We start from the raw sequence: 26783 nt of genomic DNA, 5'->3' as shown, positions 1-26783 counted from the left end.
GCGATATACAGGTAAGAATAGGCACACAAACAACCCTTTGGATTACAGAAATGGAGCATATATGGATATATATAGTCTGAATGAATAGGGATGATGCTATAGTTATTTAAATAAATAAAGACGATATTTCCCAGTGGTTTGATTTTTATGTCTTCATCCTAGCATTAGGCTGTTACAACAGTGTCGTGTTAAAATCCATGCTTTTGCTAGTAAATGTGTGCTTAATAATGCGAGAGATTGGAAAAGCGCGCATACATCTATTGACTGATTAAAAACGAGGCTTGTTAAATACTGGACTGTTCTTCAGAAGCAGTTTAGGTACATTGTATTCAACTCTCTTCACGTACAGCGATTACAGCGCAGGTAGCAGGAGGCACGCGTGTCTGTATCTGGCGTTGGCGGGGAAGTCTGTGGATTGGGAGGGCGGAGTGTACATCTGGTGGATGCGAACCACTCGTGTCTGTGACGCTCGGCTGCGCACGGCGGTCGCCGATGAAAATTCGCATTAGATCACTGGAATGTGCTCAGAGGGACGCAAACGTGACTAAACGCTATTCATTCTCTTTCCCAATATTGTGTTGCACAACCCAGGTTTATTTGTTCGTTATAACAGATAATTTCCCCCAGGGCTTTTGAAACTCCAGGACATTGTCTCAATGTTTTGACAGCTACACCAAAGGGGATTTGTACCAGACTGTTGCCTTTCTATTATATTCCCAAAATATTTGAAAAGTTGAGTGAAACGTTCAATATATAAACATATATGTATATGATATAAAAATGTCCTTGAAATTAAAATTGGGCTGTTATTAAAACAAAGTTATATGTAAATTTAGTTCATACTGGATTAATTTCCGTGGTCTAATTTTTGATATATTATTTCTAATGGGAAACATTAGCAGAGAATATTTTAAAAAAGAATATCTAAAGTATGTGCAGTATTGTATGTTACTTTATATTTCCAATGATATGGGGCCAGGCTGGTTAAAAGCAGAAGGGACTGACTAACACTGTGTTCCAATGGAATGTAAGAGCCAATCATCGCAAAGAGAGTCTTATGATTGATGTTTCTGAAGACCAGCCGAAATGTCCTTATTCCACCATTGGCCCAATCCAGGGCTGACGAGGGCGGGTTCTATTACAGTACAAGATTTCCTGGTTACAGTTTCCATCATAAGGTAAGAGGACCGGAATGATTTGATTTGTGGGGCTTTGTTTGTGGGGTGTTTTTTAGTTACAGAATTGAACGGCCAATCTGAAACCCTAGGGTTTTTGTGGGCAGGTGTGTTTATTACGTTTCCAAACTGTAAAGTAGCTGGATTTAGCTCCCGGGAGTTTGCTGTGAGGGACGTGTCTCGGCGATTTCCTGGTCTGTCTGTTTCAAACGAGACGCCCGTTCATTCACTGCGCGGAAAGGCGCTGGTTTGTGAATGGGCAACCGAGTGGGTGGCCACAGGGAGCGTCTTTTCTGATTTTACCTTGATTTAGAAAACGCTGTTCCTTCTCCCCCGGCGAAACAGAGCGTGGCGTTACCGTAGCTGGGCGCTCTTGTGCGGAAAGTGAAAGGACTCGGCTCTTGGTCCCATGTTTGAGTTTGTGGACGAGGCCGTACCGCTCCGGGAATTTACATACGTGCACAGTCCCCTCGTCCCCACACGTCGCCCTGCACGTTTAACAACTGTTAACTGGCTGAACGGCGTCTGTTTGTCGTAATTTGTTCACCAGGACAGGTACAGAGCTTTTGGGAGCCTTGGATCACGTAGTCAGTCATTCCGAATCGTAACACTTTACGGGGCACGAAGTAACAATTCGCCATTGCTAGGTGATGACCTCGATGGATCTGCTTGCTGATTTGCTTTCGGATCACGTGTTTTCTGTGCTTAGTCCTGAGTTTCAAATTACACCTCTTTAAGCCTATTGTTTCCAGTTTGTTTACCCTTCAATCTGGCTAAACAGCTTGTAGCAGGTGATCAGGGAGGCCTGTATCCCACCGTCCCCTCCTGCAGACTCTGCAGAGCCCATCTGGTTACAGTTCCAGCCCACCTGGATGAGGACAGTTCTGTTCCTCAGTGGAGGTACCTGAGCTGGTACCACTTCTGGGTCCCATTCGGTGTTTTAGGAGTTGAAAGGAAATTTACTAATGTATCCCGAATATAAATATAAAGAAGTCTGTTAGCCTGTGATTAAGAACACGGCTGGAGTAAAACACAGAATATCCAGAGGCGCCCCAGGACCAGGGCTGGGAACCCCTGTACTGGATGTGTGACAGAGCTGCTGGGGTTCAGTCACTTCCTTGCAAGAACAGAAAGCTCTTATCACAGACACACTGGTTTCTGTTCACAAAAATGTCCACTGTACTAAATTCACACCCCACACAAACATTTTTATTTCAGTTTTTGTAAGATTTCCATATGCATGAGGCTAACTCTTCTATCCAGTAAGGTGTACGTGTGACAACTTAGTTTTGCTTCAGAAAAAAAACAACAACGATATATTTCGGCCTATAGCTCGATCATGATTTCTCTCAGTAATTCGCAGATGCCTCTCAGTTCTGTACTCATTTCTCACCCTTCAACAGAGACAATTCATCAATGTCTTTGGAAAGCGGTGGATCAGTAGAAAAAAGTAGCCAGTGTTTTACAATAAATAATATTTCTCTGTTCAACCAATAAATCACAATTTCCACCCATTAAGAACCTGTCCCTACAATGGTGTTTGCCTCTTCTAGGCTCTGCGTGCACAGGCACTGAAAAGATGGAAAGGGAACGATCTTTCACCCAGTATTGGGAACCCCAGCTCCCTGCGTGGGGATTAATAGCGAGCCAGCGGCTGTGAAGCATTGGCGGACACTCTGCTACTGTGCGATTCAGTGGGGCTGAGTCCGGGTCGGGTACTGTACTGGCAGAGTAATGGGACAGCTGACACCCTGCTTTCCCGGCCTGTGTGCTGTTTGCAGGATGAACGTAGGGGTGGCGCACAGCGAGGTGAACCCCAACACGCGGGTGATGAACAGCCGGGGTATCTGGCTGGCCTACCTGCTCCTGGTGGCCGTTCTTCACGTGGTCCTGCTCAGCATCCCGTTCTTCAGCGTGCCGCTGGTGTGGACGCTCACCAACGTCATCCACAACCTGGTGAGCCCCAACGTGACGGCCCTTTCCCCTCCCCCTCCCCGCCCGGTGCTCGGGTGTCGAGTGTTGCCACTTGCCCACGGGCTGGTAAAAGCCCACGGACGAGTGTCGGGGTGTGGGGATGCCAGGAGTCGCAGCACAGTCCAGTGAAGGTTTGAGATGGCCACTTCCGGAGAACACTGAATGAGACACACACAGGGTGTATTTGCCACAGTGGCCCAAATTGTAACAGTGTTCCAGAGGGTTTTATAGTCTGTGTTTATCCATGCTATTAATAATAATAATAATAATAATAATAATAATAATAATAATTGCTTACACTTATATAGCTCTTTTCTGGACACTCCACTCAAAGCGCTTTACAGGTAATGGGGACTCCCCTCCACCACCACCAGTGTGCAGCCCCACCTGGATGATGCGACGGCAGCCATAGTGCTCCAGTACCTCACCACACACCAGCTCTCAGTGGGGAGGAGAGCAGAGTAATGAAACCAATTCATAGATGGGGATTATTAGGAGGTCATGATTGGTAAGGGCCAATGGGAAATTTGGCCAGGACACCTGGGTTACACCCCTACTCTTTTCGAGAAACACCCTGGGATTTTTAATGACCACAGAGAGTCAGGACCTCGGTTTTACGTCTCATCCGAAGGACGGTACCTGTTTTACAGTATAGTGTCCCCGTCACTATACTGGGGCATTAGGACCCACATGGACCGCAGGGTGAGCGCCCCCTGCTGGCCCCACTAACACCTCTTCCAGCAGCAATCTTAGTTTTTCCCGGAGGTCTCCCATCCAGGTACTGACCAGGCTCACACCTGCTTAGCAGCAGTGGGTTTATTACCATGAATGGGGGGGTTGAAGAGTCTGCTTGATCCAGTCCCTATACCCGATGACGTCAACCCACCTTTCAGCTATTTCTGCGGTATCACGTACAACGGCGGGTGTCGGCTCAGAATTCTCCCAGGCCTGCCCCGGAGCAATGACCCCAGGCCGGAGCCAGATTTCACTCTCCACAGGCGACCGGATCTGTGCCCCTGCTGCCAGCCTGCCCCTTCCTGTCTGCCGGCATGATGCCCCTCCAATCTCGCGCTGCAGCCGCTGTGTCTGACGCCCGGCTTGTCCCGCAGGTGATGTACGTGTTCCTCCACACGGTGAAGGGAACGCCCTTCGAGACGCCGGACCAGGGCAAGGCTCGCCTCCTCACCCACTGGGAGCAGATGGACTACGGCATCCAGTTCACCTCCTCCCGCAAATTCCTCACCATCTCGCCCATCGTGCTGTAAGACCCGCCCGCCGCCTCGCCTCCTGCCTGCTGCGTCCTCTGTGTCGGCCCCAGCAGGGATCCTGTCTGACTGGTGGCTTGGTTCTCTGCACATCGCCTCCTCCCTCGAAGTATGGTTGAGGGGAGACCGAGAGGAGGGGAGGGAGAGTTTCCTCACCTCCATCAACAGCTGCATTTGTCCGCTAACAAGAATGGTTTGTTAATCGCGGGGGACTTGTGCTCCGCATTTATTTTAGGGAATAGAAAAAATACATTTTTCATGATTGTATAGTTTACATCATGTCCTTTAATGCCTCAAGAGAGAAATACTCAGGACAGTATTAATATGATCTACTTTGCCCAAAGCTCTTCAAGAGTTGTTCTCCAGATTCATTTTCCTTTGCTTTTAATATGACTTTTTTAGGGGCACAATGTGTAAAGAAAGAACTGCTGACCTTCTGCATATCTTTAAAAGCCATGTTTTAGTGCTTGTCCATGAGAGTAAGGACTGCAGTCAAAGATTCGACTCCTAAATGCTCGTTTTTGGGAAAATGGCTCTGAAAGACAGTGGTCAAAGTTACCTTCAAGGGAGCAGCTCATTTACTCTCAGTCTGCTGCAAGTTATGATAGAAATGTGAAGACGTAAGACTGGCTGGAGATGATATAGGGGTGTGAAACGGAAAATATAATTAATTTTCCGCATAAATATGGCTTTGGGATTCTAGCCAAGCTTTATCTGGAAAGAGAACAGGTGGAGGAAAATGCGCACTAGGGACACGAGGCTCTAGAGTCTAGACATTGTCCTGTCATTCCTCTTAGCAGGGTGACTTTGCACATTGGTTATCGTTGTAGGGAAACATTTCCATATGGCATTCCCGAGCGCTGAGGTGAAGGGCTTCCCTGATCCGGCTGCGTGGCCGTGTGATGTCACCAGCTCAAGGAAACGAGCAGGAGGAAGAGCTCCGCTGTTAGGTGGCGGGGTGCAGATTATGCAAGACGACAGCGCGGAAACGGGACGATTCTTTTAAAGGTCAAGCCCTGTGGTTTTTGTCAGTCTGTGCCATTTGAAGGAAAGGAGAGGGGCTGTGAACCTAAAAGGATGAGCATTTGCATTTCTAGATAGAAACTTCCTCTTTCCTGTATTAATCAGTTTGGACAGAAGTGCTAATCCAGCAGTCTAGCAATACCTAGGGCTTTGCGTTTGGTGGCGACTAGTACACCTGCCTTAATTTCATCTCGGACGCTTTGGGATACCTTGAACACACTTCAAAGTTGACTTCTCTGGAAGGAAATATTTTTTTCTATTAAGCATTACGCAGTGCCTAAGTCAGCCTATCGCTGCTAAGACAAAATCATGGATCAGGTGTACTCTGCACCAGAATGGCTATTTCTGCACCAGAGCGAGAGAACAGCTCTTGAGAATTCTTCATTAATTTGCATAATGAATCATACAGCCAGAGTGTGCCCAGTAATTAAGCGACATTCAGTGTATTGAAGACTGTAGCACTATGAAAATTAATACAGACCAATCTGGATCAAGCAGTTCAGGAAATGTGATCAAGGACATGGGAAAAGTGACTTAACATGATATCTCTCCTTCACCCTTTTCAGATACATCCTGGCCAGCTTTTACACAAAGTACGACGCCACACATTTCTTGGTCAACACCTGTTCGCTGCTCAGCGTGCTGCTGCCTAAGCTCCCGCAGTTTCATGGAGTCAGGATTTTTGGGATAAACAAGTACTGACGTGACTGGACCAGAGCTCGGACCGTCTCTGCAGTACAGACTCATTTTCCTCTGTGGCTGACGAGGCAGTGGGAGGGAGACCAGGGAATCTGGGATCTCTGCCCCGGCGGGAATTCGAGAATTTTCCAGGATCACTATGATCTGAAAAGGCACCACACAGCACTGGACAGCTCTGTTTTGCGAGGGCCGCACTCGGGTTCAAGTCCCCGGTCCCCATGTCCGTACTTCACAGATTACTACGTCTTTGCGTCTGGCCTCGTCCCACTGATCTTTCCTGTTCCCAGTGTATGCTCTTCATTCTCAGCAGCCAAGTCTGGAGCAGTTAAAAGTGGATCTGATTTGGATCCTCTAGCCCGATCGCGCTGTGTCCAAGGGTGTTGCACTGGTGTGAACACGCCCCGTCTGTGCGACGGGAGGTCACGGCGCTTGTCCCGTCTTTCCCCAGCATGTTGGTGCACAACACGAGAAGGGCGTCTTTCGCAGCGGCAGCCCGCACTACGTTTATTAGCTGCTTCCCCCAAAAGTCAAATCTATGAAATAGTGCTACAGGCACCTGAAAAACAAAATGGTATAATTCCACTTTTTAGTGGGAACGTGGGATTTTGTGGATCAGAAAGGCTTCAGAGTTTGTTCTGTGACATCTAGTAAACATCTGTGTATTGCACTTCTGCAGAAGGGAAGCCTTTCTCCTTCAAAACCTGACAGCTGTTCAGTAATGTGCCTTTCAGACCGGGGCTCTCATCTTCGCATTCTGAGCTTCACTTTTCATTTGTAGATCTGTCTTGCTTGTTCTGTTTTCTCCCCATCCTTAAATACCTTGAGAACACAGGTGCTCCCTTTCACAACGATGAGTGGGAGTGTCAGATACATTTCTTCTTTCGCTCCGCTCCCCGCAAACCCCCAGTTTCTTGCCAGGTAGCATAACCCGTGCAGTTGCCTGCTATTTATTTATTCATTCTTGTATTTATTCTGCATGTTTCTTTCCTATTACCATGTCCTTAGATAAATGTGCATAAATTGAGAATGTTGCTTTTATTTTATTTATTACTCCAGTCCAAAACAGTACTGGCCAGTGCTGGGATCAAGAATGTAATGGAAATATTCCACATGAGAAGTACAATCACAATTCTCCTTAATCCAGTCGCGCCAAGTGCTTGCTTCTGGATCCTTGCGTCAACAGTCGTTTTAACACCCCGAGGAATGGCTGCAATTTGCTTTTATTTCAGTTTATATTGTGGATCAGTCGCTATTTATAGTGCTCAGCACATTTCATTATCAGTATTTGCTTTGTAAAACTGTTAAAATATCATTTCAAATGCCATATGTCTCACTGCATACATATAAAATTGTAGTATAATGTGACTATTCCAGCCTTAAAGAATAGTTTCCATCAGGCCTTGTTTTCAGCTTAATAAGGCCTTAGCTGCTGGACTGGAGTGTCCAGATGCCCACTCTGCTGGACTGTCTTCAGTGTGTGGCCATTGGAGTGACAAGATGCCCATTTTGCTGGACTGTGCCACTAGTGGATGGCCATAGGGGTGACCAGGTGCCCACTTGGCTGTGTTGTCACTAACGGGCAGTCACTGGAGTGACCAGGCGCTCACTCCGCTGGACAAAGTCACTAGTCGACAGCCATAGCATTGACCATGTGCCCACTCAGCTACATCTGATGCCTTTTCTGTGCTGTTAGAGCCCTGGGACTCACAGTTTCAACTGAGTGAGAAAGAGGTGGGGGAGTCCTGCCAGTTGACGATAGTTGGCCAATCTGTGATGTCTTGGGTCTCCCCTGTGCTAGAGGCTGCTATGACAGGACTCCCCCCCCCCGTTCAGTAATTGGCTACTCTAAATTAGAAAAAAAAACAGGGGAAGCGAATGCATATGGACAGATGGGTCCAGGTTATATCTTGTCAGTAAGTTTCTGAACAGCAGTTCAGAATCATCTTGAGAGAGCCTGGGTCTAGGAGGCTGCCGATCTGAATGGTCTGAACCTGTCGATGCAGCGGAGTGGTGCCTGAATGCACCTGTGGTGGAGAAAAGACACAAGAACTTGGCTTCTCAAGTGCCAGGTTATGGTCAAACTGACTATAGATTAATCAAGAAACTTGTTCGCACTAAAACAGTCAGAAAAGTAGGCAATGACCGAATCAACAGGAGTAAACCGTTGAGGGTTGACTCGTTCTTGGAAAATGAGGCCTTTTATTTCCTAAGAGGAGAAAAATGCCAGTGATTTTGAACGTGGCAAACCGTATTTTAATATTAACCTGCACTCTTTGGATGCTTTATTATTATTGTGCTTTTAGGATTTTTTTAGTAATTATCACTACATGGCAGATTCCAAACACTTGTCTTGGTTTGTGTCCCAAAGGCATGGAGGAGACGGGGGCGGGGGGGGGGGGTCAGGACATGGAAAGGTGGGAGAAAAGTTTTATATGAATGTCTTAGGAAGAGAGCCCAGTGTCTTGCTTTTCATCGCATGTATATTATTTTTCTCTGAAAATAAATGAGGAGAATCTCATTGCTGCATCAGTGTTTCCTTGACACGAAGGAAGAGGGTTGCGGCGATATGGAGCGTAAACTTCAAGAATGGCCTTCAAAGAAGGAACGGACTGATTTTAGTGTGGTAATGTGGTGTTTAAAGGTTTTTGTGTTTTAGTTAGGAGCTCAAAAGAGGCACTCAATTCAAGGCACAGTTACTTGCAAAGCATTGTGCGAGCGGCGGCGCCGTTTTCCTGTAATTCCAGCGGTGAGATCCGTATTTGTTCGAATTGCACCTGCCCGGGATGAGGAAGGAACCCAGCCCACATCAAAGGCCCTCCAGGAATCGTGTTCCTTGATCTAAAAGATAAAGCGCTTTCAAAGAAAGACGAACAGAACTTGGCAGGTGAGAAGCTCCTCCGGCTTCCACGAAAGGCTGCGGAAGTGCTGGAACGCGCAGGGCTCTTCTCCAGCCTACTGCCCACATCAGGGAAAATCCCAGGTGCTTACATCAGACCTGCAGGGGTTACCCCAGACCCACTGGTGTTTTGATACGGATGGGGGGGATTTCCTAGGGCTCTGAACTACCGTAAAGCAATGCAGAATTCAAATTCAGGCTTCACCGTTGCATGAGAGAGCTTGAGCCCATTTCCCTGTGGCATCAAATTTGCTTGCATGTAACAGGTTCATTTAAATCACCTCAGAAGCCTGTATTACCTGAGTAACATTCTGATAACGTTAAGTACGGGTTTTTTTTTAAGATACGGGGTGGTATCCCAAGTAGCATATTGGGAAAAATTCCAATTGCTTCCCAGATTAATGTTGCTCAGGGAAGAACAGCTTCTGAGTCTTATATCGTTCCCTGATGATAACATAGTTCACAGTTCATTTGTAACAGCTAGGAAAACCCACAAAGGGCAGCCTGGGGTCACAGACCGTAAGGGCTGATATAAGGAAGGCTTGAAAGGGTTATGGCCAACTTAAAACGTACTTAAAATTTAAAAAAAAATCAATGCCTCTATTCTGTCCTTGCTTTTAAAATCTAGTGGAACCCGTGCATTATTCTGTGCACGAACGTGGCTACTAGCTGTTTTTGGGGGTTTGATATCATGTCTGAAAGAACTATGAACATCAATTAAAGTCCCAAAGCAAGAACAGGAGCTGCCCATGTGGGTGGCTTCCTGTCAAACAAGGCCTTTAATAAACAGGTTGTCCTCATCTTCTCATTTATCATAATTCAGGTGGATAGCTACAGTATGTCGGCATGTGTATGCTGCAAAGGAACAAGTAATAGGTTTATTCCATGCTGAAAAGAGAAAACACAACATTTCGACTCTAGAGCCTTCTTCGGGTGCAAACACAGCCACCAGCTCCACAGCTGAAACATTGTGTTTTCTCTTTTCAGCGCGGAATAAACCTATTGTATCATTTATCATGTTGTGCAAGATCAAAGTTCCTGTAGCCTTGCTGATCGATGAACTGTCCCAGCAAAGATCACTTCTGCAAAAATTACCACGAAGATCAAATAAATTACCAAGAAAACGAAAGAATATTCCTGCATAATTAACCCTGGTTTAGCTGAATGTTTTTTGTTGTTAAAGCAACAGAACAGGTTTGTTTGACACATCTAATTTTGTAACGTCAAGTGGCATTTTCCAATCTACTCTACAGCAGAAATTTAATAGAACCAGCTCCTTAATTATTACATTGCTCATATTGTAGCAAAATTGTACAACTGAGGGAACCTGTAGGACCTGTTCTGCAGATGAAACAGAACAGCTATAAGAATGTTTTGCTGCTGACACATAAAGATGGGTTTGTTCTTCCTTGTGCTGCAATTAAGAAAATTACAATTACATCACTTACTGCCTTAAAGGTTAGTGTATCAGACAATGCCAGAAATGCACGGCTCTTGTCATCACAGACTGGAGGGCAGCACGAGTGAGGAGATGCTGTAGATGAGCAGCACAAAGAGCAAAGACCAAGGATGCATGAAGATCACACAGTCACACAAGGCCCGAATGGATTGAGTAGGCAAGAACACCACTCTCATCGGCCAATGAGAGGCCAGGCCAGGATGAGGCTCTCTGCTTGTTTCTGCAGTTCTTTCATTCCACGCATGAAAACTGAAAGCCATATGCCTGGGAAGCTAATCATTGGCAAATAAGAGGCAAATTATCGATTGCACCACTTTACTGCCAACTCCATGTGCAAATTAATGGGAGCACAGCAGAATAGATGGATGAACTGCACGCAGTGAATCAGCACTGTTCCTAGAAAAAATAAGGAACCTGGGATCCTATACTGAGTTAGTCCATCATGCTGAACAAACAGACCACAGTTTGAATTCCACAAAACTGAAATGATCCTCTTTGTAATGAATTCCTTCTTAGATCACTGCCATTTTTAACAGTATTTCCCCAGGGTGCAGAGCAACAGACCTATGTATTGGCTCCCTCTACCTGTTAAGGGTTAGCTTATTAAATAAGTGCTATATTTCCTCAAAGGTTCTTACCTTATTTAAACTGACTGAACACTCAGGAAAATGTTCAAAATGAAATAGTTTTAGATAGAGGATCAAAGCTATGTCAGCAAATCCATACACATCTTCATGAAGAGGTTCACTTATTTGTGTGTTTGCACAGAGTACAATCCCATTGCCCATTGCTCTGACAAAGACTGAAGGCTGACCTCGATGAACACATGAGTATACACATCAGTACTAAATGTAAGATGTTAACAGTAAACTCAAACTACTGGATAAATTTGATTTCTGCTGCAACTTATAAGTGACAGACACAAATATACATGAAATAAACATACACTTTGGTTGAATCTGAATGAACCTGGTCATGTCATTTTAATTCCTTTCCCATCAGTCCCTGTGCTGTGGTCCATGTCAGAGAAGGCACCAGCCTCCGTCAGCTCTATTTACACCACCCCACCAGGCCCACTCGACACCAGCATGTCAAAACACAGTCAGAACACACATCTCTGAACTCCACACAGCACAGTCCCAGCTGTAAGAAATCAGCTTTACTAGGAATCCAAAAAGAATATTCTTTCAACAATCTTCATGTTCTGCAGTGCTACAATTCTTACAAATAAAGCCAGAACAGACCCCACCCCCCTCCATTCCCAAAAGCGGAAGAAACACTGTTCGCACATTGAATCCCCATGATTGTCAAATCACTTTTTTGCAATATATACACTTTTGTTTTTGCATATAACTTACATTTCACAGATGCTTCACTACCATGTCCCAGGCGGCAGGGCTAGCGAGTTTGTATTCTGCCCACATCACTTTTTTTCTCTTCCCACCTGTGGACAAAACTGAGTTGACTGATGAGTCTGACCCCTAACGGGTGGCACAAGTGCCTCTGCAATCACCCCCACCCTCCACCCCACTCCACCCAACTGCGCTAGATCAGGGGTGGGCTAGCTTGATTCTTTCCAGACCGGAGCCTTTCAACAGAACTGATTTCTCCGACACATTTCACGCTAAACTGATCCTTCATTCCCTCTATGACCCAGTTCCTGAAGAGCACTTTGAATGCTAAGGATCAGCCTTACCCTGAAATTAAATGGAAGAGGCAGGGTGTGCTGTCCAAGCACACAACACAGCTGCCTCCAGCAGGATGGCAGGTTTGCAAAACAGCCACCCCTGAACAAGTGCAGACCGAGACTCCGTTCTTCAGGCTCAGGCCTCAGGCATCAGGCATCAGGCTCAGAAGAGTCAGACAGGCCCCCCGTTTCCCCCTTCCTGCTCAAGCCCAGCTTCAACCTCAGGGGCGGGACCCCCAGCTCATTCCACCTCAGGCAGGAGAGGAAAGGTCTGTCACACCAAGGACTGAGGGGGTGATTTCCAAGGTTCTCCCATTCACTGGCAACAGCTTTTATAAGCTGTAGCCCAAGAGCATGGGGTAAGGTGGACCATACAAGCTGGACCTCTGCAGGGGCAGATATACCATCCTCGTCTCTTCCAGCTGCAAGCTAACATCTGCCTGGGTGGACGGTGGAATAATTTCAAGAGGCTCTGGCTACCTGCTGGACAGGAAGGCCATTCCATCACACCAATCCAAGGCTCCTTCTAAACACAGATTAACTGAAATACAATAAACGTCCTTTGCATATAAAGAAACACTTGAGCTGGGATGAAAGTCTGGAGACACTGGCATTCAAAGCCAGGACTGGTGATCACTGCTATGGGGAAGAAATCTGTGGAAAGCTCATGTGAAAAATGACATGCATTGATTTCTTGAAATCATAAAAGTTAAGAGTTTAGGTCCTTTCTGGTATATTTTAATAAAAAGCTATCTTCCAAGCAGTATTAAAAGTTTTGTTAGGCTCATCCACAAGCAGCCAAACACCAGTCCTTCTAAAAACGCATTCTTTCTCCAGCAATTCCTGCTGTCTAACCAATGACTAAGTCAACTATATAATTAAGTAGCAAGCTATACTGGACACCTGAAATGGAATGGACTGGAAAGAGCTGTATTTGACTAATGCTGGCCCACCCTGAAATCTGGGATGCTTTAATTTTCCGGCTCTAATAAATCTTGCATTTCCGTTGCCTTTCTGAAAGGGACATCACCGTTTCTTTAGCCTGTGGTGCAAATGGTCAAAGAGGGTTCATTTTGAACACAGCTGTTACAGTCATCATGATCTGGAATATTAACCCAAGTCCTCTCCTGTCCCCAGAGCTGGTCCAAGTGCCGGGTTGCAATTTTCCTCTGCTACAAGGGTAAGAAAACTATTTACCAGTGTGCACCTTTCAAACAAGCCAACATACGATCTTTTGGAGGTTATTCAAATGTTAGCAGAAATAATACATTTTCTGGATTTAGTGGATGAAGTGTTCCACCATTCCCCCTTGTCTTACGGTCTATAGCTATTTAACCCCCCCCAATGCCAGACGCACATGATCTCCTTGGTCAGGTTATGTTCTTCTTTACACTGAACACCTACTACTGTATTCCTGCATTTTTGCACATCTTTACCTATGTGCTCACTGGACTTTGAATTCTGTAAATGCTTTCAGAATTTCTAAATCATCCACCTAATAATGGAAACCCGCTTACTCCTGGTCAGGGTGACGGCAACCCTGAGTCTATCTCGGAAGCCTAAACCCCAGATGGACATCTGTCCATCGTGGAGTACACAGCCCTGTGGTCTGATAGGGCCAGTGATGACCGCATTTATTGCTGGGTTTAAACAGAATGACGAGCCCTGTCACTGAGCTTCATGTCTATACGCAACGATGAGAGACAGGTAAGTGTCAATCAAAAATGCTCACCAGCTTAGAATACTGGAAACCTTTAAACTGCTTGTTTTCTTCATCGAAGAAAGGTAAAAACTTTGCCAACAAGCTTTAAAGTATATTCTGCAATATAATGGAGAATGTAATGTAATAGACCACCAGCAGAAATTGGAGATTAGAACTCAAAAATACTTCCTGGCTTTACATGAGCCTAAAAAGAAAGGTTACAGATGCAGATAGGGATGAAATAAGCTTTCAGTAAAGAGCGAGTTTTAATTTTCCTTTAAGAAAAATAGAATCTCCTAATTTCTTCAAAGCATCAACTTAATATATAAAAAGTCACTGATAAGTATGGTCCCCGTGCCACACAGGGCTCAGGCAAGCAGCTCATGCGAGCAGCATAGTTGTCATTTTGGGAAAAATAACTCTGCTGGGGGGGGGGGGGGGGGAGTGAGGACAATGACAGGAAAACACGGTCAAAGGTCAGCCTGCAACTGCATCTGGGTGGAAACGTGAACTTCCCTCAAGTATTAAGAGAACAAAAAAAGCACAGCCAGTCCAGGCACTGTGCGTTTCCGTGCACAGCCACTGGGCTGGAACAACTCCCCATTTCACTTTACTGACTTCCAGAGGAGCGGCCAGCATGTGTGCCTGTACAAGAACAAGTATACTCTTCACATGCCACCTTCCAAAAAATGTTTTTTGCTGGATTGTTGCCTTCAAGGCCTGGGGTGGAGGAGCACTGCAGGAGGTCTCACCCTGCATCTCCCTGCCATGGAACATTATTTTTAGTGGCTTCTTTGCAACTACAGAAAGAAAAAGAAATAGGGTTTCAGCCCCTCAGAGAGGCGTTAAAATAAAGAGATCCTACATTCACTCTCCGTGGAATTAAAAGCTGAAAGATGATGATGCTGCTACTGAAGGACCATGAGCCTCCTGACAACACCCCACCCGCCACACCCCAGCTCAGCTTCAGACAGGAGGCGTAGCCTCACTGCCGGCATCACAGCTATGAAATCGGCTACGCCCGTGTGCGTTTGGACATCTCCGACTCTAAATCTTCACCTGCAGCCCAATCCCTGCCCCAAGGCCAACTCAGAACAGAGAGGGAGGTTACAAAAGAGGCACGGGCCTTTCGTCCCTTCATAACGAGCTGTGGTTTTATGATCCAAGAATCGCATCCTGCCGTGACACTGAAACATATCTGGAAACTCCGCACCGACTCTTCTAAAGGCTGGCCGTGGGAGCCAGATCGGAGCGGATTCTGCACAATGATCCTGCGGATGCCAGCGTGACATCACAGGCGAAGGAACAAACCTTCGGCCGATTCCATAAACACCATCTCGAGACGGGAAAAAAAAAAAGCAAAATCAAAAGCATAGTGTTCGACAATACACAGAACGTTAAGATCCGGATTAGCTTCTTCCGTATGGCTACTCTTCCCGTGTTCATCTCCCATGGGTCTCCGCTGTCCGTTCCTGTCCTCTGCGAGGCCCCGCCGCTCTCCTGCTGGGTCATGGAGCGCGTGGGCGTGGGCGCGCGCGCGAGAGAGAGAGACCGCGTGTTTCTGTGTGTGTGTTACAGCACGCGCACGCACACGCATGGGCTGGCACTTCCTCAGCGCTGGAAGGGCCGCCGTAGTTTCTTGCGGCGCCGCGGCCTGCCGCCACTCTCGGTCCTGGGGGCGCTTTCCGCCCGGCCCGCTCCTGGGGGGTACCCGCCGGGAGGGGTGGGAGCGGCAGGGAAGGTGTGGCTGCCATGTGCGGCCCCCGGGTGGGGTGGGGGAGGGGGCGGAGGGAAGAAGCTCCCGTTGGCCATACCATTGGGGGAGCCCTGGAAGATGCGATTAAAGAAGTCCTGCAAGTCAGCGGCAGAGCCTGGACCTGGGACAGTCTCGGAGGGAGTCCTAGAGAAACAGAGAGGAGGGGTCGGGCGTCAGACTGGTTTGTTCACACTGGGGCCCAGCACAGTCGGACTCACTCTGGTTAAACCGTTCACACTGGGGGCTAGCCCAGTCGGACTCACTCTGGTTTACCGTTCACACTGGGGGCCAGCGCAGTTGGACTCACTCTGGTTTACCGTTCACACTGGGGGCCAGCGCAGTCGGACTCACTCTGGTTTACCGTTCACACTGGGGGCCAGCGCAGTCAGACTCACTCCGATTTACCGTTCACACTGGGGGCCAGCGCAGTCAGACTCACACTGGTTTACCGTTCACACTGGGGACCATCGCAGTCAGAATTGCTCTGGTTTACCATAGGGGGCCATTGTAGTACAACAATTTCCCCATGAAGATTACACTATTGAATGATATTCATTGGTTACACTGGTTAAACAAATGAGACAAGAGGACTCTATTCAGTCCATTTTCCTTGCATGGTTTCTGGAAGATACTGGACCTAAACCTGAGGACTGGAAGTCAAACGAAAGTAGAGGAACTTACCTGTGTCGCCCAGCGCCGCCACTGTTCTTGGCGCCAAAGGAGATGTGATAGGGCACCCGGTGGGTGTCTGGAGAGATGCTGATCCGCTGGCAGCCTGCCCACTCTGACAGGAGAGAGGTAGAGGTAGGGAAAGGGAGAATGGGACAGAGATTAAGACACTCTAGTCATCTACATTGTTGAGGCTCACAGGGGCTTTCCACGGTGCCAAAGAAGTCTACATTATTTGTTGAAAAGACCTCAATAAATAAATCACGTATCGTCCTGGGGAAAACAGTGTGAGGACAGCCAGCAACCGTTCTCCTTTACAATGCAAGCCCGGAGGTGCTGAGGCATCAGCTGGGGGAACTGATGCAAGGTTGACCTTTAAGACTAAAATCTCAGAGGCTCCTGGCCACAGGGATCAATGCTGAACTGTGAAACTGCCACTTGGGGAATTAAATTCCTCCCCAGAATACAATCCACTTTCCTGAAGGTCAGAGGGAATTCCATAGTCAAAGCACTCTATATTTTCGTTCAAAACAACTCAATGAATTCAGAACAGTAATCCCTGCACTGCAGGGCTCAGGCTTCATAGCAGAAGGAGCCTTTACTGACTCAGGAGGCCTATAGTTCTGCTCTGTATTTTGCTCATTCTCATGCTACTTACATGGACACCTCTTCCCTTAATCAGGGTCCTCACTTAAACAGGAACTCAAGGGTCTCTTAAGGATAAACCTAAAGCAGGAACTGGCATTCCAGTCCTCACAGGCCAAATTCCTGCAGATTTAACGGGTATTGTTCAATCTGGTACTCGTTAAGACTGAGAAAATGGGTCTTTAATTGCACTTCTTGTTAAACACTTAGTCAAACTCTGTAATAACAACCAGGGGTCAAATTACAAATGCTACCATCCTTCAGGCCACGAGAACTGGCACCTCTTAGATCACAGACAGGCAATGCATTTGCCCAGAGGTAGACAAGCCTGGTCTTTAAGTGACTGGTTCCTACAGATTTTAGAGGCACCTTCCAATTAGCACCTGGTTAATACCTGGAAACTGCAGATGATTAATTGACTCAAAGTCATTAAGTCATTAAGGTCTGAGAGAATGGAAACCAGAAATAAACACCACAATCTAAAACTGGCCACAGCTCCTTGGGCAGCAGAATCACTACGTAAATCACGCACCTGTGATGTCATAGACCTTCCCGTCCATCAGGGCGAAGTAGGTGATGCGCAGCCCCAGCATGCTGGACTCAGCCCAGAAGTCGCCCTCCTCAGCGCTGTGCCTCTTGCTGCACTCTGCGCAGAACCGGGCTTCACCGGGATCCCGCTCCATCTCAAACCGCCTGCACAAACAGACAGGGCCAGTGGCCTCAGCACTCCCACTACATCTCCGATTCCCAGAATCCTTCACGCCAGGCTCAATCAAAGGGGACCAAAGTGCAAACATTCTAATCATGCAAACTTGCGAGTTCAATTAAGTCATCAATTAGAAACTGAATCTCAGCTGGAATGAAAACCAGCAGCTGTGTGGATATCCGGGAATCCCTGTCATAGGACGCAACATCTGAGTGGAGGCCTTTATGAAAGCATACCTTTTATGGAAACAGCCTGCATTATTCAATTGTTTTTACTGTTCAGAAAAATTACACCAGTTATTTTAAAATGAAAAATGTCCAAAACCAACGGGGGAAACCTCAGACCAGGCTGCCCTGAGGAGGGGCTACTTACTTGTGCTTGCCCTCACACTTGCTGCACATCATCGTGTTCATGGCCTCCTTGAGATCGTCATGCAGCTTGGTGAGAAACTCATTCATGGACTTGGTCAGCTCTGTCTCAGCCATGCGCTTCCTGCAGGAGAACACCCACACAGAAGCTGAGGCCTTCTGACCAAACACACTTGTAACTGCACACAATCATCGCAGCTTAAGACAGATTCAAATCAATTTATTTGTATATAGCGCCTTTCACAACAAGGTTGCCCCAAGGCACTTAACAAAGCTGTGTGACAGTACATGTGACAGATCAAAGACTCTTTCTATGACAGTACTGAGGATCCTTTAAGTAAAAATGGCACCTTTGAGCAAAGTATTTTCTGTTTGCGTTGTCCTGTTTGCTACTCCATTTCCTGCTCCCTGCTCTCGGTGCTGTTTAGCCTAGCTCTTTGAGAAGCCATGCCTCAGCGTGCAGATCACCCCAGTCGCTGTGCCTCACTCCACCCCTCGGTGCCCGAAGGTACGATCATTCACCACGAGGCACTTACAGTTCGTACTCCCTCCTGGTCTCAGGGTTGCTCACAATGTCCCAGGCCGCCCTCAGCACCTTGAAGGCCTCCCCTGCACGGGGGTGCTTGTTCTTGTCCGGGTGGACCTGAGTGGAAAGAGCCCAGGCAGGGAAGAGAGCGGGATAGGACCGAGCCAGCAGAGAGAGATGGAGGAAAGAAAGATCAAGAAGGGAAGGGTAAGAGTAGAAGAGAAAGGAACTGTTGCTTTCCCTTCTTCATGCAGTTTGTTGGTAAACTTTTTGCAGATATTCTAGCCATTTTAACGTATAATTGTAGAAAAACATATTCGCATTAGCTTCATGGATGTGTAGAAAAGATCAAATGTTGCTAATGAAGAAGAACACCTGCCAATTAGCCGATGAGGTTCCACTGGTAAATGTGATGGATTTGCTATTACATCACTTCATACTGGCTGTTCATGTACAGTGTGGGATAACAAGGTACTAAGCGAGGTAGAACTGCAGCTTCCCGGATCTTGATTCTGGGTTGAATTTCAAACTGTGAAACCTTTTGTGAGGAGTATGCGTGTTTCCACCACATACGCAACCATCTTCTCTGAGTGCTGAGGTGTGCCTTCCAAAGACGTACTGTCTCTCAACTGTGCCCGTGTGCTTTGTGCGCGTGTCTATGCCCTGTGATAAAACTGGGATCACATCCAGGATGTAGTCCTTCTTTGTGCCTAATGCTTTTAAACCTTACTGTAAATGAGCTGTTTTCTGGCAATAAATATACAGCTCACCTTGAATTACAACAAGGTTTTTTTTTTTTGAGAAGTCCGATCAACACGAATTAAAAGACGCACTCTTCACAGAGTTCACAGAGACAAGCATGAAAACCCATTCACACAGCAGGCTGTTTTACTGAAGAACTCCAGACTGAAGAGCTGTCCTGAAAGGTTTAACAGCAGGACCTCAACTGAGATCCCACTGACCTGTGCTGCTGCCCCAGATTTGGAAATTTTAGCTATAACATTCTAAAAGATTAAAGCATTTCAGAAGCATCTGCTATAGGACATATCAATACAAAATAAGCACTTTCTGCCATGTGCAAAGCAGTAAGCAGCAGAGGAGCAGTGCAGACGATAGCAGTAATGAGTTGACCACAGCTGTTTTCCACAACGCGCTGGCGTCCTCTGGTGGACTGTCTATGCATTACAAAAGCCAGATTAGATGCGTTTCACATTTACAGGTTTACTGTTCATGTTTTGAGGACAACTCTGCAAATTTAAACCCAGACTGAGAAAGCAATTCTGTTCAATTCCAACAAACATTACATGTCTGACATATGGCTAGGTGGCTGCTGTCTGCTCACTTCGTGATCATCCAATTAAGCTTGATCACGTTTAAAGTTTAGCCGGCAGGATACTGACGACTCTGGGAGGGGGATTTCTGTGGAAAAGACTGCTTTGCAAGAAAGGTTTCTCCTATCAGAAATAAAGTCAAGTCTTTCAAGACGTTGCTCATCTCAGAAACTACAAGCTCTGGTGTTTCAAGCAAGAGACAGAAGCCAGAAGTGTGTTCAGGCCATTTGGGGAGACACATTTCTCCATGTCCCATTCAAACTGCAGCTGCCATGACAATACAGCTGTGAAAATAAATGAAACGGAGACATCTGTGTATTAAAACACTTTGTGAAACATTTGGCGCTTCCCACCCCTGTCTTCCATCTTTCTACATCCAAATAATCGAGCCATCTATTTTCTAAATGCTTCTTCCAACTGAGGGGCCAGAGCCTATCCCAGCAAACAACGGGCGCAAGGCAGGGTACACCCTGGCTGGGACACCAGTCCATGGCAGGGCAGACACGCACTCAAACCAGGGCCAGATTTCCCAAAAGCCATTTAACCTACCAGCATTTCTTTGGACTGACTGTGGGAGGAAACTAGAACACCTAGAGAAAACCCACATGAACACGGGGAGAACATACAAACTCCACACAGACAGCACCTCAGGTCAGGAACTGCACCCAGGGCCCCAGCACTGTGAGGCAGCAATGCTGTCCTCATAATGAAAGTGGTTAATAATAAACACATATTCATGTAGCTATTCTATACGGTTTAGTGTTCAATCTAATCTGCTGAACAGCCCTCTGCAGAGAAACAAGACCCCCATTGAGCAGCCACTGGTCCCATCTTCAGGGTTTAAGGTCTGTGTGATCTTAACCGAACAGCGCAGAGGAAGCAGAAGATATACACGGCAAACTGAGGCCCCAGCTTGGACTATCTGGAACCTGGTGGCCTCAGCTCTTCTAAAATCTGAAAGCGTAAAAGAAAATAAAAATGGCCTTTCAATTGGCATCTGCTCTGCCTCCCTGCTTCTCCTACAAGCACAAGTTCAGGCCATAAACATTTCCATCTTCTCCAAGAAAGCAAAAGAGTGTGCCATGCGCACAACAGTGTGGGGCCCCCTCACTCACCAGCACCGCCAGCTGCCGGTACGCCCTCTTCAGCTCGGTGTCCGTGGCACTGGCCTCCAAACCCAGCACCTTAAAGGGGTCCAGCTCCTCCTCCGGCACCTGCGCCAGGGCCAGCAGCCTCTCCAGCTCCTGTCCGGGCTGGCAGCGCCCCGTCCCGCCGGGGGACTCTGGGGCTGCGCTGGGGGGGGGGGAGGAGGAGGAGGAAACGGAGGGAAGACCCCACGCCGCGGTCCTGACTTTCCCCCAGAGCCCCACCAGGAGCCCCCAGACCCTGGTCTCACAGAGCGCTTCCCAGGCTCGACCCGGCCTGCCCCCACACCGCCTCTCCATCGCGCTCCCCGCCCAGCGCAAGCAGCCGAGGGAGACGAAGAAGGCCAGGCAGAGCAGGCTGAGGAGGGCGCTCAGGAGACGGCGCCCCCTTGTGGCCGCGACGGTCCCCCAGTCCAGGAGGGCCGCCCCGGCCCGCCGGCCCCGCCTGTGCAAGCCGCGGCTCAGGCGCTTGGCCTCGCTCCTCATGGCGCCCATGTCCGTGGCTCTGGAGAGCAGCTGGGAGCCGCTGCTGTATGCCAGAGCGCCCCCGGCCTCCACGCACTCCCCACAGCGATGCGTCACCAGCACGATCAACTCCACCACCATCCGCAGGCAGGACTCGCACCGGGGCCACACCGACTCCGACAGGAGATCCCAGCAGGCCAGGAAGGCGCGGGGCGTGGAAGAGCCCTTGGATCGGCTCTGGTGGTGGTGGCTGGCGTTGTTCCGCCGCCTTGCCTGCTTGTGGCGCCCCCCTGAGGACACAGGTGGCTTGGAAGAGGAGGAGGAGATCGGGTGCTCCCCAGCCGCTGGCCGGTCCCTCTCTCTGCCCTTCTGCCTCTTCCCTGCCCTCCGTGGGCCCGATATCCCATCCACCCTCAACTCCGTTCCCCCGTCCTCTTCCTCTTCCCCCTCGTCTTCCTCCTCTTTTTCCAGTTCCTCCCATCCCGCAGATCCAGCTGCTCCTGGCTCTCCCGAGAGCCGACGCTGCCTGTTGGAATCCACCTTGCTTTCTGCTTCGAAGCCGCCAGAACTCCCTGCGTCTTCCTCTCCCACACTTTGAAGCCTCCCACTGGAAATAGGGTCCTGGGGGTCCTGGGGGTCCCAGGGCTCCGGCTGCTGTTCGCTCCCCCCCCCTGCACGCCACCCCCCCCACTCCTCAACCTTCAGGGCCCCGTTGGGCAGGGGGGGTGGGCTGTGGGAACTGGAGCCTGCAGCCGGTGTCTCGGGCTCAGCGTCCAGGAGCTCATCCAGAGAGGGCACGGGCTCCACTGGTGCCTCCTCCCCGAGGTCCCCCAGAGCCCCACAGGACTCCACCCTCACGGGGCTCCCTCGCGTCTGCTGGGCCGATGGGTCCCCCGGGCCGACCCCCCCGTCCCCGCATGCCGACAAGGGCCCCGGGGGGAGGGGCAGGCCGTGGCACGCACCGCCAGCGCTCCGGGCCGGCTCCGGTGCCGAGCTCTTCCTGCCAGCACTGCGAGCCTTCTTATCCATCGCAAGCTTCTGGTCCTGCTGCCCTCATGTTCCGCCCACCTTCACCTGCTGGGAGGACGAAGAGGGAGACGGCAGGGGGGGTCAGGACGCCGGAAAGACAGCAGGACCAGAGCACAGCTGGGGGACATCCCTAGCTGGACTCCCACAGGAGTCCACAGGATTCCCTGTGGAAGCACTCAACCTCTGTCTCTAAAAAATCCTGGAAAGTTGCTAAACTTGGCAAAACGATTTAACTACTGACTTCGACATGACAAGCAGAAGCAATCACAATTACCTGAGGAACACTGGGGCCATGCCCTACACAGAGCCAAGTATGTGACTTTCTAAGAACCCTCTTTATGTCTTAAAAAAATGGCAGAGCCCCCTTATCAACAGAATCACTGCTGTTTATCTTTAGGTTTTTCCACTCTATTCCATGCAAGAAGCTCACAGGGAAAAATATGTATATTGCAAGAAGACACTAACCTTGCCTTTCTCCACAATTCAGGGAAATTTCAAGCTTTACCCATTGCATTATATTCAAATAAGCATCCAGAAACAAATTATACCATAAAAGAGCTTTTTTAAAGCAAAGAACACACTCAGATGAAGTGAGGCTGTGAAAACCTGCAGACACACCCACCCTCCGCAGCTGGATTGGGACCATCCAGGGGCACGTTCCCTATATCCGCATGTTAAATTCTTTTAAAATGTAAAAAAAACCCGTCACTCACTCTTCGTAAAGAAAAAGTCCTCTTTGTTTCTTTACGAACACCACTCGCCCGCTGCTCTTCGGGTGAAATCCCACTACTGGATCCAGATCAAGTGACCAGGGGACAGGTTGAAAAAAGAACACCAGCCGTTCAGAATGAAATGGACACTGTGGAAACGGGGAGGGTGAGAGTCCGTTCTCTGTGACACGGGGAAATGGAAAGTGAAAGTGACTGCTGACGCTAGCTGCTGTGCTCACTGCAGTTAGCCAGGGGGAACTAGCTGCACACTGCCACACGGTTTAGCACAACTAAAACACTTGCAGTTTGCAGGTTAGGAGAGTGTCCTGTCCTAGAGTAACAGGCTGAAGGAACTGAACCCTGGTAGTCTCAAACAGAGAAGACTAGAAGGGGACCTGATACAAGTGTTCAAATTCCTCAAAGGCACTGACACAGTCAACACAGAAGACTTCTTCAGCACTAACAGTGAAACATGAACCGAAGGGCACAAGTGGAAATTATGGGGAAGTGCATTTAAAATCGAGAAACAGGAGGCACTTTTGTTTAACCCAAAAAGCTACCCAGCCATGTTGCTGAAGCTGATACCCTGGTTTCTCTGAAAACACACCTGGATGGGATACAAGATCCTGGGCTTAATCAGCTGCTAACTACCAGACAGGCTAGATGGGGCGAATGGCCTCCTCTCCACTGGAACTGTTCTTATGCCCTTAAAGCAAAACGTTCACAGTGACTTCCTCCCAAACACTTTATTCAGTGCAGCAGCCAGAGATGTGGGACAGTTGTTCCCGCTAAGCTGGTCCCAAATCTCAGGAATCTGATGCAACTCTATGTGCAGCTGGATAGTGGATTTCCTGATGGGCAGGCCCCAGGTAGTAAAAACTGGCAACAATATCTCCTCTACAGAGATCCTAAACACTGGAGGTGGAGCTCCCCAAGACTGCTGTCTCAGTCCTAGGCTATACTCGCATCCTCGTGAGGGTGGCCTCTTCAGGACAGGAATGCCCTGGGCATGCCGACAGCGACCCAGGGGTGGGAGAGGGACGCATCGTGTGAGGAGAATCACAGCCAGCTGCAGCCAGCTGTGCTCTGTTATGGGCCCGACAGATAAAGTCTTCAGCTTCTGGAGATCAAAAAGAGTTTTTGCATTGAGGGCGAAGCTCTGAGAGATAGAACCACCTGTATATGCTTTTCAGTGCAAGTTAAGAGTCTTCCCCATAAGTTATAACAACTTTAGCAGCCACTATTCCTACTTCCCAGAGATGTCGCGCGTTTAATTTCAGGATTTACGATCCACAGAGGGCTGATGTCTGGACTAACTCTAGTCCATGTCTCTTCCAGGTTCCCAACTCAGGTCCTCGGTGTCTCCAATCCAGCACATTCTTGTAAATGATCAGCCACTCAAGGCTGGGAGACGGGACAAACTGGTTCAACTTTAATTGGAGCAGTTGAAGACGTCATCTTTTTGTAGAGCGGCTTCGAACTTGAAAAGCTACAGGAAGCCCTTCCGAATTCCAGCTCGCAGGGATTGCAGTTGGGAATCACTGGTGTAACCCCGCTTATAAACACCTTGGAGTTGTGGCTCTCCTGGACCACAGCCATAGAGCCCTGCCCAAGAACACTCCATTGCCACAGAATTATTGAAGAGGGCAGCAAGCAATTCATTAAATAGTTTCACAGGTTTTACAAAATTCTTAAGGCTGTTAGGTTTCACATTTATATAAATGTGAAACCTTATTTACTGAGAAGATAAATGTCAGCAGAGCTATTGTTGGAAAACCATCATCCTACAGGATGTTATTTTAAAAGTTATTTAGACTTTTACAGGTCTAAATAACTTATCAGCAAATAGACTCACTTATATAAACGGGAACTTTCATCACTTGTGTATAGTAATTGTGCCCAAGAGCTTGGATGGAACAAAGTAATCACAAGACCGGCTGGGCTTGTCTTTTCCAGAGCGCCACAGTTTCTAAGCCTTACACTTAATGCCCAAATAATCACGATCACAAGCAACACACACCGAGCCTCATTACTGTCTTCGGCTCCGGCGAGTGGACGAGCAAAATTAAAGATACATTGACCCTTGCAATTCGTCCATCCCACCTGACTGTTCTTTACAATACTTTGCAAAGGAAATACCCAGCTAGCCCAGTGCCATCGGCCATTTACAATGCAGAGGGTCGTTCGAGGTCGAACAGGCAACGGCTACAGTATGAAACATTCAAGTCAAACCGTCGCTACACCACGACTCCCCCCCGCCAACTTCAGTCCTGTAACTTACAGGTCGCGCCTGGTACAAAGACCGTTTCCACAAATACGCCCCGAACAGTTATGGACATCAAGGGTATCTTTGTTTTATACAACGACGGGAACCGCTGCTTCTGAGAACTAATGTCCCTGTCGGAGCGGCGGCGGCAGCGTTTCAAGTAACAAGATTAGGGGCAGGCTGTCTGGCATCTTAGCTCAGATATAACACGGTTGCACTCTTAAATATACACTAAAAGACACTTTTGCACTACATAACGCGTTCAATATTTAAAATTTCCCCTTAACTTTGTACTAATCCAGCTCCAGAAGTGTGAATGCTTCCCCACTTCGTGACGGATTACACTTACATCAAAAAGCGCATTCATGGCTCCACGGGACCCATATGGTCCGCAACTCTCTGAAATGTGCACGTAGATGACAGCCGGGCTTGAAAGGGAAAACGGCACTTCCCTGATCTGACAGCAACACAGGGAGTCGCCGCACGTTGCTTAAATACAAAGGAACAACTTACTTTCCTCGTGCTTCGGTGAGCTGGCTAGGTGACATCTTGAAGCAAATCCTTGGACAGATGTTTTACCTTCGATGCTCGCAAGTGTTATCGAATTGTGTAAAAATGAACAGAGGAATTCGCTGTAATGCGGGAAACGACGGCGTCGCTGGCGGTGTCCCCATGCACGACACCGCGCAACTCCGCTCTACCCAGAGAGGGGAGGCGCAGCGGCCTCTATATTTAGAAAATTATTCCTCCGAAAGATTGCTCCTCTCTCTCTCTCTCTCCGCTGCCCGTGCCTTCCTCATTCCGCTCGTTCCCCAGTTGTTGTTGATCTTTCAGGCTTTCACTTCCGGGGGCAGGAGCGCCGCTTCCGCCGACTTAACCCTCACGTCGCCAGGGCACAGCAAAGTGTGTGTGGTATGGGAGAGAGTTCACGAGTTCAAGAAAAAGCTGTATGCCCAGTAAAAGAGTTTTTAAATTGTTTTAGTCATGCTTCAGACAAACGGGGTTGGCTCAACTGTACATGGATGGACACCACCCTGGAAAAGCCTACCAGTTTCAATTTGCCGGGCACACGTTGCTGAGAATTGACACAGTTCAGAGAGCCCTCCCTCCAACAATGATAATATGTAATTAAGTTTAAACAACTAAAATAACTGACAAAATCTCACTTAATGAGCACCTACTAACCCCACCCAGTATCCATTTATTGCAGAGTTGTAAAAACAGCATGGACACCATACTTTTAATTACTTAATTCACTGGAAAGCTCGACCCCCTCTTGCTAAAGTT

At 48.1% G+C, this 26783-nt stretch overlaps 2 protein-coding genes across 3 annotated transcripts; one reads left to right on the top strand and one right to left on the bottom strand.

The window, feature by feature from the left end:
* The first annotated feature begins 1043 nt into the window (after nt 1–1043).
* Nucleotides 1044–8654, top strand: ormdl2 (ORMDL sphingolipid biosynthesis regulator 2). 2 transcript variants are annotated; one of them, XM_088634812.1, is made up of 4 exons: nt 1044–1178; nt 2957–3131; nt 4259–4410; nt 6004–8654. In XM_088634812.1, exons 1-4 carry the CDS (start codon nt 1087–1089, stop codon nt 6137–6139), a joined length of 555 nt encoding a protein of 184 aa, XP_088490938.1. In that variant the 5' UTR covers nt 1044–1086; the 3' UTR covers nt 6140–8654. The 2 variants fall into 2 exon arrangements, with proteins under 2 accessions (XP_088490938.1, XP_088490947.1); XM_088634821.1 differs by lacking the exon at nt 1044–1178 and adding an exon at nt 1192–1282.
* A 2785-nt stretch (nt 8655–11439) lies between these two features.
* dnajc14 (DnaJ (Hsp40) homolog, subfamily C, member 14) lies at nt 11440–26344 on the bottom strand. The gene is made up of 7 exons (XM_088634778.1): nt 26010–26344; nt 20997–22568; nt 18561–18667; nt 18029–18148; nt 17483–17643; nt 16318–16420; nt 11440–15780 (listed from the first exon to the last, which is right to left on the bottom strand). The coding sequence occupies exons 2-7, from the start codon at nt 22518–22520 to the stop codon at nt 15492–15494; spliced, it is 2304 nt and encodes a 767-aa protein (XP_088490904.1). The 5' UTR covers nt 22521–22568; nt 26010–26344; the 3' UTR covers nt 11440–15491.
* Nucleotides 26345–26783: the final 439 nt, after the last annotated feature.

The sequence above is a fragment of the Lepisosteus platostomus genome, chromosome 1 (genome assembly GCF_059453375.1).
Source record: "Lepisosteus platostomus isolate fLepPlt1 chromosome 1, fLepPlt1.hap1, whole genome shotgun sequence".
Lineage (NCBI taxonomy): Eukaryota > Metazoa > Chordata > Actinopteri > Semionotiformes > Lepisosteidae > Lepisosteus > Lepisosteus platostomus.
The sequence above is the reverse complement of the archived record's forward strand: the minus strand, read 5'-3'. Positions and strand labels throughout refer to the sequence as shown.

Excerpts from the sequence above, each read along its gene's own strand:
- ormdl2 (XM_088634812.1), top strand. The coding sequence starts at position 1,087 with ATGTCCTTATTCCACCATTGGCCCAATCCAGGGCTGACGAGGGCGGGT. Across the intron at positions 1,179-2,956 it reads GTTACAGTTTCCATCATAAG|GATGAACGTAGGGGTGGCGC; the intron begins GTAAGAGGACCG and ends TGCTGTTTGCAG. Across the intron at positions 3,132-4,258 it reads CCAACGTCATCCACAACCTG|GTGATGTACGTGTTCCTCCA; the intron begins GTGAGCCCCAAC and ends CTTGTCCCGCAG.
- dnajc14 (XM_088634778.1), bottom strand. The coding sequence starts at position 22,520 with ATGGATAAGAAGGCTCGCAGTGCTGGCAGGAAGAGCTCGGCACCGGAG. Across the intron at positions 18,668-20,996 it reads ACCGGCAGCTGGCGGTGCTG|GTCCACCCGGACAAGAACAA; the intron begins GTGAGTGAGGGG and ends CTTTCCACTCAG. Across the intron at positions 16,421-17,482 it reads GAAGGTCTATGACATCACAG|AGTGGGCAGGCTGCCAGCGG; the intron begins GTGCGTGATTTA and ends CTCTCCTGTCAG.